This window comes from Xiphophorus maculatus, chromosome 11 (assembly GCF_002775205.1).
Source record: "Xiphophorus maculatus strain JP 163 A chromosome 11, X_maculatus-5.0-male, whole genome shotgun sequence".
Classification (NCBI taxonomy): Eukaryota; Metazoa; Chordata; class Actinopteri; order Cyprinodontiformes; family Poeciliidae; genus Xiphophorus; species Xiphophorus maculatus.
The window spans coordinates 10,488,186-10,502,523 of NC_036453.1; the positions used below are offsets into that span (position 1 = coordinate 10,488,186).

The 14,338-nt window shown below is 37.7% G+C and overlaps 1 protein-coding gene across 1 annotated transcript in view; it reads left to right on the top strand.

Moving 5' to 3' along the window:
• The first annotated feature begins 7,390 nt into the window (after positions 1–7,390).
• Positions 7,391–14,338, top strand: part of galnt10 (polypeptide N-acetylgalactosaminyltransferase 10) — a 104,396-nt gene continuing 97,448 nt past the window's right edge. The window contains exon 1 of the mRNA XM_014469258.2: positions 7,391–7,885. Coding sequence (XP_014324744.1) covers positions 7,727–7,885 — 159 coding nt within the window. The 5' untranslated portion in view covers positions 7,391–7,726. The remainder of the gene's footprint in view (positions 7,886–14,338) is intronic.

The window sequence follows — 14,338 nt, forward strand, 5'->3', positions numbered from 1 at the left end:
ACATTTGCCCAGAACAAACATCTTTATTTAGTCACACTGAAAGTTAAAAAGTTTTCACACTTTCCTTTAGCTCTCACCAAGTTCCTGTGAAGTCAGCAGAGATTACCGATTCCCTTGCAGTCATGTTGCAGCTTCCAGGAACATGCTTGACATGCTGAGTCAGTGAGGAGCTTTGCATTTTACTGCACTGCAGCTGTCAGTCATGAGGTTATCATTGATTGGTTCCTCAGCAAGAGAAAATCATGCTCCACATGAGGGGATTAAAATAAAACTGTGTTCGGTCACCCGTGCAGCACAGAGCACAACCTCCACGTGTCAGATGTGTGTTTTACATGCATCAGTGTTTATATGGGTTTCGATTGGCAAGCAAGTCCACACACACACGCACACACACCCCAACACAATATCTACAAACACAACGTGCAAGCCTTCAGAGAGAGCTGAAGGAATTTAATAGGATTAAAAGCAGATGACTGGGAGTTTTATAGACACATGTTAGTTGGAGAGCTCAATAAGATTGGATTAAATCAGATTTTTGGGAATCCTCTTTTTTTTCTATTGTGATTTGTTTATTTTAAAGTAAAACAAAATCAGGTTCCACCTTCACATGTTCTGTCTCAGGTAGCTCGTATGGACCTTAGAAGATAAGCAGATACTTACCTCCATACAACTTATCAGACATATGATTGACAAGGTAGCAGCCAAGATCTCTTCAACTTCCTCCTCCAGCTGTGAGATATTTTTCTAATGAGGCCCTTGTCTCTCCTAAAGCATCCTCCAAAGTGGATAGATCCAAACTCCCTCCGTTGGAATGCCACGAGAATGCACCGAAGTGTATGAAGATATAACAGCGTTCAAAATATTTTTCAAGCCTTCCTGGTGGTCATGAATTATTTATGTTAGGAGAGTTGATGTAATGCTGTATGTGTGAGAAAACAATCATTGAAGAACAGGGATGTTCTTTAGCAGCGTGCGTCAGCGGTTGCTACGGTGAGCGCAGCTGGCATAACCTAAATCCACAGTACCTGACTGCATATCCTAGAGATTAAATCCTCTCCTGGCACCGAGATTCCTTAAAGGTTGTCAACATTTACAAAAAAGCGTGTTTCAAAACTGTGTCAAAAGTATTGAAAAGTATTCCATTTTCTTTTGCCATTGTCAATGATTGGAAAGAGAAGAAATAAAATTATATATGGAAATAAAGTCTCCCAAAAATGTATTTATGCCTAATAAATAAATAAATTTATTTATTTATTTATTAAATAAAAAGCGGCAGTTTTGACATTATACACTGCAAAGACACAAAATCATACTAAGTATAAGTATAGTTTCTAGTTCGAATTTCACTTGAAATAAAAACTACCTTAAAAATAACTTTTCAGCAAGATAAAGGAGCTTGTTTTAAGTCAATAATTTCTTACAATTTTTTTTATTATTTCAAGTCTATTAAGATATTTAGACTAAAAACCAAAAATACTCTGTAAAATTCTGTGTTTTGCAGTGTATTCGAATTGATTTGCAACATCAAATCCTTTTTATATTCTGGATGGCTTTCATTTCAGGTTTGAAATCCTTATCAAAGCACTAAAATTGAGATTTTGTTGAATTTTTGAAAACAGACTAGAGGCACCGATGTTCAAAAACTGTGCTGTAAAGAAATGCTCATTTTTGGTACTCCTGTCCTTACCGTTTACGTGCTAGAAGCCAACATTGTGATGTTTTCTAATCCTGCTCTTGTTTTGAAGTGAGTGGAGACTGTTTACGCTGAGTGTGTTTTATCTAACTCTAATCTTAGAACGACTAAACCAAAGATATTGACCTCTCTAACTATAGGCACTCAGGTGAGGGTTGCTGAGGTGAAAGACTAAAACCCTGAACAAACTAAGTTGATGTCAGGATGTAGAAATCTTTGGTTTCTTGGTTCCTGGTCAGCACTCAGACTCAGTCCTGTTCATTTCTCCCGTCTGTATCAGCCTGAGTTGTGACAAGTCAATCTATTCCACGTCTTTCAACATGAATTATGGATGAACCCTAAACTTCAGAGTGTGCAGGGGATTTATGTTGATTGAGTAGCATCCCATTTTAAAACTTCTCCTGTTCGTATCACAGGTTTAGTGTGGATTTGAAAGAGGTTGCACAAAAAAGGGGTAAAATATCCGTATAATTTGCAGGGCATCCAAATGGAGCATCCTGTTAGCATGCTGGTATTCCCTCAGTGGCAGACCGACGATTATCTGTCGAGCTGAAACCTATTACCGGCATTCACTGTGGCATTGAGCTCCCTCTGATGAGCAATTAGTTAGCATCAGTCCATTCTGGCAGACAATGTCTTGACGGTCCCACACAAATCAGATAAACAAAAGCCACTGATTTGTAAAAAACAGGTTCATTTGCTAGCTGTGCTAATACATTTCTAAAGGTTATGAGTCTGGAAAGTGGTGTTTATAAAGCCACAAATGGAAGGTAAAGCAAGTTTATATTCCATTTTACAAACAGCTGTACTGCTCTACAACAGAAAATATTTGTGCAGAAAAATCGTGTAACCACTTAATTTGGTGATCTTTATATTTTTCTTTCTGCAAGAACAGCGTGTAATTTTAACAGTTAGGGAGAATTGTTATAAAGAACAAGGTTGACTCCCATCAGTTGTAAAATCGTTAGATGCGTTTCCATTACATATGTGAGCAAATTGTTGCCGATATACTGATGTTGAAAAAAACACAATTTTGCAATTATGGTTTTTCCATTAAATAAGAAATTAAATTAAATCACACCAGAATAAGGTTGTTCACAGATAAGTCATTAAAAATTATGGCAGCTTCAGATATGAACAGTTACATGAGAAATATTCATATTTCAGCCATGGTAGAGCTCATCATCAGCCATCAGTGGAGATCTTGGCGTTGGCGCGACAAGCCTCTTGTAATTGGGAGCAGTTATGTGTGTTTATCATTTTGGGGAAATTGTAGTTGGTGATGCTGTGAGAGCTGTGGTGGAATCAGCTGCACATTGTCAAAAAAAAAAAAGTCATCCTCCTACTACTTGGGGTAGTCGACTTCGGTTGCGGATCAGGTGATTCGTTTGATGCGAAAGAGATGTATTTTGCAAAATACATCTATTTCAATACGGCTAAAAAAAATCACCTCAGCCCAGCACATAAACTTTAAACAAAACAACATCGGTTTTTTTCAAAATTGCTGTCTTTCCGTTAAACAATTTGATTTTTGTTATTTCTAGTTTGTGCAATTTTGTGTGTTTCCATCCACCACAAAATTGCACAAACTTTTGTCCAATTTTGTGCAATGACAGAGCAAAATAGAGCTCACTGCAGTAATGAGTGTAAGAATGAACCTTTTCTCTTCCAACATTTATACAAAGGGTCTGTAAGTGTAGGAAGTTAAACGGAATGTATGTTGGTTACAAAATGAGCCCTTTGCTTATTACCTGCGGTGGCTTTGTTTCAGTTCAGTATTCATGGATTATTCTGTGGAACATAAATAGAAATTATTCCTGCAAAGTTTGCTTATTGGTAGATTCTTTTGTTGAGCAATTATATTATATAAGAAAGATGGCCTTACACCCGGTCATTGTCCCAACAACCTTGTATTCTCCAGTTTTCAAAGAGATGCTCACTCTCTAATTTACATTTTACTCTAGTTGTGACCTTAATTTAACGCGACAGGTAGCCACAAACACTAAAAGGAAAACTAAACGGGGAAAAAAGTCTAAATCTTGGACTCCATGATGGATGTACGGCCTCACAGTCTAGCACACACCAACACAGGCTGACGCAACCACGATTCTCAGAAGGCAGACAAAAGCAGTAAAATGAATCAATAGGTCTGATAACAACAGCAGCCGCAGCTAAAAGATTGAATGTTTAAACGCTTGCAGAAGCAGCAACATTTAGTCTTTTTATGTCCACTGAAACAGCAGCTGTGTGTGTAATAGACAGTTATTTAAATCACCATTAGGAAAGAGATGTAATAAACACACTTGTGATGGCGGCACATCATTTGTTTCCTTTGAATAGTTCAGATGAAGCCCAAAAGCTCCCACTGATGAGAAGATGGTGGATTTGATTTGATTTTCATCCTTCACTCAGATACAAGAGTTCCAAGAAGTTTTTCAGATGAAAAATTCCATTATTTTCCATATTTAGTTTTTCAGAGTCCACAGTCTTAAATTTCAATTTTACATTAAATAACGATTCTAAATTTCTGAATTTAGGGCATTAGGAAGGATAGGACGAATGGAAAGAAGGACAGGAAATGGAGGAGGAATGATGGAAAGACTCAAAGTTTATAACAAAGAATGAAAACAAAGAATAGACACTAACGAGAATGTTTGGACAGTTGTGTGGGACTAACCTCTCCCTTACTCATCTTCTTTTATCATGCCAATTTAGATTCATAAAATATGGAAATAAAATTTCATGTTTTCCATACTTTTCCAAAATGTGTCGGGATACTGACACAAGCTCAAGGTAAAAATATTTCTTGTGTCTTCAGAAAGTTTTGTTGAGGGGTTCTGGGATTTCTCTCACACATACAATTGTCTTCGCTCCTTCGTCTAGAGTCTCAGCTGTCCGAGTATATGAAGATGCAGGATCTTGATGAACAGATGGTGATGTTTTAAACAACGCTGCTTCAGTAGATTATCTTTCTGTTTTGGTGTCCAATGGCTTTCTTTTGATGTGAGATTTTAATTTAAGCAGCTGAAACGTTCTAGGAGTAGTCATTGTGTATTTTGATGTGTGTCATCTGAATTTCATGCTTCATCAGAATTGATATGCAGATAAGTACACAAATGATTAAGTGAAAACTGAACCTTTGAGATAATGTTCATCTGTGGAGGTGTTTGGTGGTTTTCCATGCATGAAACTTCTGCAAGAAATGTTTATTTTCCCCATTATTGATTCCCTATTTATTTGATGGAAGATTGTTCTTTGGATCAACAAAACTGTCTGGTTATATGATAATTTGTCTCCACATTCTGTTGGTTGATGACTAGCTGTATTTAGCAAAATTTCTTCTTTAGTTTCTTCCACTTGCCTTGGTTTGTTTGCTCATATTTCACAATGTCTCAATGTTTCAAGGCATTAAGAACTCAGCATAATATCATAGATTACAAGATGGCATTAGCCAAATCCTTGTTTGAGTTTGGTGTTTGGTTACCTCAGTTGTACTTTATTTCTGCAATGCAGTTTTTGGGGGATTTATGTGAATGAACATCCAGCCTAAAAAAAGCTAAAAGTCTTTTAAAGTTTTTAGGCTATTTAATAAACACAGATAAAGCCACAATAAGAACCTTGTGAGTAATACAGGATGCAGCACTCTATTATTCAAAAGTTTTTGAGTTTTTTTCAGAAATAACTCTCAATAGCCATTTCATGTCTGACTTTATGTCTCACAAATTCATGGAGAAATTTTGGCCCACTCTTCTTAAATCATTTTGTGGTGTTTTCCTGAAATTCATTAAGCAAAGTCCAACCGCAAACTAAATTTTTAAGAGTACAGGCATCCATGATCTTTTTTTTAATTTCCTTTACTTAACCAGGTAAAACCCCATTGAGATCCAGATCTTATTTTCAAGATGGACCTAGGCAGAGATCTGAAACACACAAAAGTAAAACAAATTAAAGCATAAGCAAAATTTTATACAAATTGTAAAAAACAGTTTAAAAGCAACGCACTGGTTGATTGAATTGAGTTGCATGTTTTTAAGAACCTCTCGGGGGGAAAAAAAGTCCAATGAAATAAGAACCGACATCTTTAGTTCAGACTAGAGCTGATTCCATGTTATAGGAGCCATCACACTGCACGCTTGCTTCCCTTTTTCTGTTCGAACACGTGGAACATGCGAGAGAAAAATGTTGCTGGAACGTAAAACCTGAGGCTCTGGAGCTGCGAGTGGCACAAAGTCTTTTAATAATTTTGGCTAAAAATGATAAAGAATCAACAAATGGTTTTAAATGTAGATGCAATAACAAATGCAGGAGTTATCTTTTTTTTAATTGAATAATTGCTTTGAGCTAAACACCAAAACTGAATTTGAACACTAATTTTTCCATAGAGCTATTTTACTTTCCATTAGATCAGAAACAATTGGAAGTGAAAATAGAAATGGCCAGCAATTTCGTATAGAGGTACTCTAGAGTTTTAATTAGGCAGATTGAGGGGAAAAGTGACTCTGGATTGTAGACATTACAGATCTACTGCAAAACCTTATTATTATTTTTTGTTTGTTTTTCACCCTTTCTGTGGTAGTTTTGCTATTGTTTATGGGATCATTATTTGATGACCAGTGTTTGGAAAAAGTTCAGCTGCCATATGATGACCTCACATTTTATTCTAGAATGCTTTAATTAATATACAGAGGTTGCTCAGTGGCTGAAGTTTTTCTAAACAAGCTAAAGTCACCAAAACTCCTCCTCTATGTTGAAGGTTTCTTTGAAAGGTCTGGGTTGATATACCCTATTAGGGAAGATTAAATGTTTCCCACTTTTAAATAATCCTACTCTTAGGAAAACGATGGACTTCACATAGTTTGGAAATGGCCTTACTGTCTTTTTCTGTTTGAAGGGTAGAAATTGCTACCCTTCAAAGGTCCTTGGCTATTTCTTTAGACCCTGGCATTGTGTTAACACACATAGTCATATTCAATAAATTAGAATGTATGTTCCAATTAGGCTCATTTGTCAGATTAAAATTATTTTTGGAAAACGAGAAACCTTTAAACACATATTAAAAACACTTTTCATTGAGGTCACATTTCTGTATTTAAAATGCTTTTTTTAAATTCTTATTTTAATCTTAAATGTTTTACTTTCTTTAGCAGTATGTGGAAAATCATCATAGCTAACAGAAGTTAACACTTTCAAACATCCACTTGTGTAATTTGTATAATGTGTTTCACTTAAAGTTCCAAAATATAGGATTGTTCAAGAATATTTTACTTTATTGAATGGGCCTGAAGATATCAAAATGTTCAGAAATGCAAATTTGAATAAGTCTTAAACAAATTCACAAATGGAAAAAAAATGGAATCAAATAATTGTATGCTAAAATCCACATTTAATTCAAACAGGATAATTAATTGTGACTATAAAACTGAAAGGAGGTGACTGCTGATGTATTTCCATCTTGGCACTGGGCTAAAACACAATAAACCAGAGCAGTAAACGACATAATCTCTTGATTTTATAGCGGTGGTCACTTGCTGGTGATCAGTTAATACAAAGCATTGGATAAAACAGCATCACACTGGCTTCATTTTAGTTTAATAGACAATGGCAGGGTGGAATCTATAGTGCATTCTTGTACTAAAAAAATTGGATTGAAATGATTAAACCTGGTAAATGATCAATTTTATTACGCTCATATTTACATCTGCTGTGAAGATAGATATAGAAAATAAAATTTCCAAATGTAAATTGGTTTGCTATTGTGATTATAATTGCGTAACATAAAGTTTTCCCAATCAAGTTCCAGAACAACCTTAAGTAAACATTAGTCGTATTCGGTTTTTGCTTCCTCCTCCCAGTTTTGCTTCAAAAAGCTGAGCGCCCCCTGCCGGCGGAATTCTGAGATTCAACAGCGTCACACAAGCCGGTGTCCGTTCCAACACTCGGAGTGAAACTTGTCTGCGCTTCGGGAAAAGAAGCGAGGTTTTGGGGGCTCGTCGCTTCAGACGCTTGTTGTTTTTTCCTTCTCCCAGAAGAGACATGAGGCGAAAGGAAAAGAGGCTGCTGCAGTTCGCCGGGCTGCTCATAGCGGCTCTCTTATTCCTCCCTAACGTCGGTCTATGGTCGCTGTACAGGGACCGAGTGTTCGACAACTCGCCCGACACAGTGGACGGTCCGGGCGGCATCCCTGCGATTCAGGTACGGCACCGTTCGGCTTCGGCTGCCTACTGTTCTCTCGCCCGTTTGTGTAAAGGCGTGAACGGTTGACCGTTTTAACACTTCAGATGTGTGAGTTTGGCTGCACTCCTTCAGTGTGGAGGCAGAGGTTCAGCGCAACACAATCCCCCCCGGTACTCCTTCCCTTGCTGCTGTTAGCGGTCTGAACTGCAGGAACTTTTACTTCATTCCTCCACTGTGACTATTGTTTTGTTAAAGAAAAACACGAAGCGTGTTTTTATCCGTGTTTAAACGTCAGTTTTACGTCCAGGGTTAAGCAGCGGAGCCACGTAGTTCACACGGAGCCAGACGTCACAGAAGTTATAATAACAGTGACTTCAGGAAGTTGTCAAAAACGTAAACCAGTATGGTGCGTTTACAGGTTATAGGAAATAGCATACTTTCATTCACCGAAGAACTGTAAGAAAGATATAAAAACATAACCGTTGAATATTAAAATTAATCAACATGCTTAACGTAGCCACGGGTTTAAAAGTATTGCAATAACTCAGGGACTTGTGACTCATAAGGTCCTCATATTTTTCTCCAATTTTCCAAAACAAACCATCACTGCATAGCAAAAATAGTTTCTATCTAACTCGTGTGTTTCCTCATTCTTTGAGCCCTTTGGCATTATCCTCTATCAGGTGCAGTGGGAGTATATGCAACAGGCATATACTTGGAGCCCACCTTGGAGGCTTACTGGCCTCCACGGTGGGAATTCATGGCACTTAGAAAATGATAACCAATAATTGTTGAATTCTAAGAAGTCCTTTGGGATATTAATATTGCACATAGTGATATTGTAATGAATTGGTCTCTCTAAATTGTCCTTAGGTGTGTGTGTGTTCATGGATGTCGGTGCTGGGTCTCTATGCTGGCCTGTGATGGACAAGGAGTACAGAGGATGGGTGGATAACAGTTGAAAGGCAACACGCTTTCGAACAAAAGTTAAGATCTTTACTCTTACAGAGTTGCTAAGAGGAGAGGCTCATGGACTTTTACTTGACTGATCCATGTGTTTTGTATGGATCTAGAGACAGCTGATGGTCACATCTGAGATATTTGTGGAAATGGTGGAATGCTGGGAATACTCTTAAGGAGCATTCAGTCATTGTAAGGTCTGTTCTCCCCATTCTGCTTTGCAAAAGGAAGAGTTGACATATTCAGATTATTATATCCAGCCACACATGTTACTCTGATAGGTCTTTTATTTTCTACACACAATCCGTAAGGACACTTGAACACTTGAACTGGAGGACTTCAGAAAGAAGTCCTAAATTTCTGCCCTCCACAAGCCTCAACCAAACCTGAATGTTCTGCTTTAGTGTTATGACTGTGACTGAACCGTTGACTTGTGTCTGAATCTCTTGTTTCCAAATTGTCGTTTGCTGGAAAGGATCTGAACAGAATCAAAATTCTGAGATTTTTTTGTCACTCTATACTGTATGTTTCACATACAAACACTCAACAGGGATGATTACTGTCATATGAAGCTCTGATGTATAAAGCTGCAGGTCATTCATCATAATGGGCACTGACTGTTTAGTGGCTCGGTTTTTTTTTATATTTTATATCATAAATGTTATGGTGCAGGGTGTGATTGCGTTAATGTCCTTCAGGGTGACAGTTGCTGCCCAACAATCCAGTAGTCAAATGTTTATAACCTTATCAGACTTAAGTTAAAATGAAATGTTTCCAAATTCTTCACAAAAACCTGATGTATGGCACTCATTTGCATCTAGCCACCCTGAATCAAAACTTTGTGGGATAATCTTTCGCTACAAGTCTTTTGAAGTAAGTCTTTACCAACTTTGAACAGTTGGAAACTATTTTTTTTTTTGCCATTTGTTCTTTGTGAAAATAGTTGAAGCTCAGTTAGACTGGATGGAAAGCATCTGTGAGCATAAGCCTTAGGGCAGATTCTGAATTGGATTTAGGTCTGGACTTTGACTGGGCCAGTTTCACACAGGCATTTTCTTGTAGCTCTGGCTGCATGGCTGAGCTGTTCTCCTTTTCAACAGTTGACCTCCTGCCTTGTCTCAGGTCTTTTGTAGCATCTACAAGAATTTAAAAAAAATTCAGAGGAATTCCTGTTTCTATGGCTGTACAATGCTGACTGAGCATGTAATGCCAATATAATTATTAAATGTATAACATTTTTCTCTCTGCTCTTTTTCAAGTATTTGCACATTTTAGCTATTTGCAGGCAGCCATGGTCTCTAATTCCTGTGAATACTGTATTATTTTCTGGGCACCTTTCTTTCTTTGCCATTATTCACTGGTCCCCACAACAGCATCTCTGCTACTGAATATATTCTTTGTGGGCACTGATCCAAACGGCCAAATATATCATCAATGTGCAGTTTAAATGCCTAGTACTTGAAATATAATACCTACCAAATATTCCATCCAAAACTATCCTTTACGATTACATTGCACTCAATGATATTGTGAGGAAAATTCCAAATCAATATATTGAGGAGCTCTGCTTGCTATATTTCGAGCCACAAACATTTCTCTCTAAGCAGTACTTTTGCTTGATTAATGTTGCATATATTGATGTTGTGATAATGACTTATTTGTGATACTGTATTGTGCAGCCCTACCTTAGCTCCATCTACTTTCCCTGTCTTTGCAAAGAAAAAAAGTCTCCTCACATTTTCTCCTTTACATTTTCGATCTTGTTTTTTGTTCTTGACTTGAACGTAATTTATTAAAAGTTTTCAACAGCGGAAAAATATTATGAGACAATGTTGGTTAGTTGTTACTCTAAACTATAAAAATCTTGTTTTTCCCTTTCCTTTTTTGGTGAGGGGGAGGGTTGTTTGGGAGTTAGAGCTCCCAAATAAACAGAAGCCCTTTGGCAAAGAAGAACAGCTTCTCCAATTCAAATGAGGCTAAATGTGCTGAATGGAGGCTTTCATGAATGGTATGTGTGTCTAATTTAGTTCTGCAACAAATTCAGCAACTTCAGTGACCTGAGAACTGGAGTAAAAGTGACCCAATTCGGATTAGAGTTCAGTTTTTGTGTTTAAACCTGTTTAGGTAGAGTAACTGTGAAACTGACCTTCTGTAAATACTAACATTCATTATCAGCACATTTCAGACCTGAAAAACACTTTCTACTGAAATTCCAAAATGGTTTCTTTGATGTCTTATCAGCAGATAAAAAGCAATTGTGGGGATAAGACAACCAGCTGACCCAGCAAAACTTTCCTACCTGGTTACGTTATTCTCGCTTCATACTTGACATCTTAAATGACAGCAGGATGCCATAAATAGAGATTAAAAAAATCTTTGCTGCAGCAAGAAAGCCTAGTACATATTAGCAAGCGGAGAGATAACTGCTGTCAGGCTCCAGAACCATTTGATAAGGGAGCGATGGGCTGATATGTGAAAAATAAAATAGAATGAGGGCAATTGTTGCCAGCAGCACAGAAGAATTTAAAGATTTAATGAATTCAACAAAACTTGTTTCAGACATCAGAAATGACTGTGCAGCTATTTGGTCAAAGTCTCCTGATGCTAAAGCTTAGATGCAGACAATGTGTCACATCAAATCAGTTGTAGAAATAATAACTTATGCATTTCATTTATGCATTGTAAAGCTTGTAAAACACTAAAGGTCACTGTTTGGTAAAGTTATGTCCAAACAGCTGGCAGCGTGTGTTTAAAAGTGAATAGCTTTTATTTTCTCACTTGCAAATGCATTCCTATGACTAGTAGAAGCATGATATTTTTTTTTCATTTGGTGTACATGCAAGCATTTTTGCTACTCTATTAACAGTGGTACTTTTCAAAAGAATACATTTTTTTTCTACCAACCCACACACAAAGTTTAACTTCCCTTTGAGTCAGGTATTGCTGCTTCTGCATGGAGTTCACCAACTTTTGGCAATACAATTTTTGATACATTTTGACACAACAATGTTCCTGCAATCATTGGGTGTTCATCATACCCAATCATTTTCTTGCAATCATCATACTGAGGTGACGAGGACAGGGTTAATGGACCTTACCAGAGGGGCGGCTTTTCATTGGCTGATGCCCATTCTACGTGGTCACGTTCGTGGCCGTCTCACAAACACACTTAGCTTCCTGTTAGCTAAGTACAGCATAAAGGCAGAACTGATGCAACTTCTACACCTTGAAGCCTGTCTGCTACACAGTCTGACGTTAGCTAAACAGATCAATATCCAATGTGTCTGTATCTGACATACACTAAAGATTTAATTTAGCAGAAAAGGCTTTGGACTAAACTGTTACTCGTGTTAGCCATGCTAGCACCAACTACAGCTAGTCAATCAACCATCGCTGTGTTCAGGGAAGCGCTGATTAATAATCGAGAAATAAATATCAAGCCTGGAAACTTGATATCGTAACGGACTGATTGTTATGTTTTTAACGTAATCTTTGCTTGTCTTGCGGGGCACAGGTGGTTGCCACGGTAACAGGTGTGCTTAAACTACAGAGAGAGAGTAAAAAGGTAAGAGTGGTTTTGAGTTGATCACCTGTTCGGGTTATTTTACCTTTGTTTACCTTTGCTGTGGCTCATTACAGCCGCTGTAGTTTCTAAACGTTGGACTAATTACCTCCTTCATTTGTGAGTTTACGTCATTCACAACAAACATCAAATAGAACAAATACATTTCATTAAATTTTAACAAACAAATGGCTTCTACCGTGGTAATTATGTGAAATTAAATTAATTATATCCCAGCTTCAGAAGGTTTGCCTTTACCTTTACAGAGCTCTTTGGTTCCTCCTATCAGTCTGTAGCTTCTCATATTGACGTCATCAAACCAAATTTCAGATCTACCATAACTGACTGATACCTGCTGGCCTCAGGTTTGCAACCAGCTTGTGACTGAGAAACCAGTAACCTGCTCCCAGATGATGACATGAACTTGTTAGTTCCTCTGTCCATTGTAGTAGCTGATATATTGTGAAAATCCATTAGAAATGATGCACTAATGGAGTCATGTTTACATAGAAACAACGGGCTGCAAGGCTTTGCTTGTGAGACTTGCGGTCACGTGGGTCGGTTGTGGGCGGAGCTTGGTAAGGTCCATAAGCTTGTGCCTAGATGGTTAGCTTGCTACCATATGACTCAACAATTGTCATTTCTTGAGCCACAGCCAAGGGTTGAGGTCCTCTCTGCTGCTTTGGTGATACTGTGGATGGTTAAACTCTTATGCCTAAAGTCTTCAAGGCCCTGGGCAAGAAACAGGCTTGCCCACTAAAGTCCCTTGCCGGTGTCTTCAGTGATGGTCTTAAGGTGTTGGTCATGGCTCCACTGACATCGTCCTTCTCCAAGTGCAGGTAATTCAGCGATTCCCTGTGTTCAAGGTATCTGAACTTGGATGCACATCATAATCACCTGGATGAGGAATTTAATGTTGTGTGGCTCGGCATTCTAAATCTTAGTTCTGGTCTTTCAGTTCAACCATGTTTTCCCATCTTGTCATCCTGTTGCCTCATTCCCACTGCCTTGCATGATCTCCTCCACAGTTGCTTTCATGTCTGCTTGGACAAGGAATTCAGGTAGTCCAGCCAAGGACGTGACTGGACTACGTTCCTCAATTCCCCTTCTTTGTTTTGTTTCAGAAACGGCATGCATGGATTCACCCCATAGGTTTTCTATCGCTTTAGTGTCAGAGGATTTGACTGGCAGCAATAATCTTGTTGGTCTGGAACCAAGATGCTGCTCACTTTTTGGTGTGTTTGAGGTCATTGTTTAGACACTCATTTCAACAGCTTTCTCTTCAGCAGTATTGTTATATATAACAGAAAATATGCCTATTATTTTCTGTACAGTAATTTTTACAATGCTTACAGAGACTGTAGAAACTTCTTTGATTGAAGATGGTCATTGGCTGATTTTTTTTAATTTTATTTTTTATTTTATTTTTTTTTATTATTCCATTGAAATGGGAAGTGTTGCTTTCTTCCATGTCTGTCTGGTTTGGGTTTTTATTTTAAAGCAATTAAGATCATTTCAGGTGAACAGCCTATCATTTTATCCACTTTGTACACTTCCCTATAAACTTTTTAATCAAAGAACGCTGTTCTCCTGAGCAACGTTCGGAACAGCTGACTTTATTCAGATTTTTGGAGGAATGCACTATAACAGCATGTGCAACATTTGCTGCCTTCATCCTTAAATAAGGGCCCCTTGCTTGACACATTTTCGCAAAATAAATGGCTTCACTGATTGAATCCACACAGCTAATATTTTTGAGAAGGCTCTTTTCTATTGATGATTAATTTCCTCAGAATCATTAGCCTGCATGTTATGACTGCTGGGGTTGTTGGTTTTATGCTACTCTGCTTCATCTATTAAATTATTTGTCTTGTAGAAATATAATTTCCATTAAAAATGGTGTTGGAGCTCTATTATTTTGAACACAACTGTATGGTGTGGAATAAAAA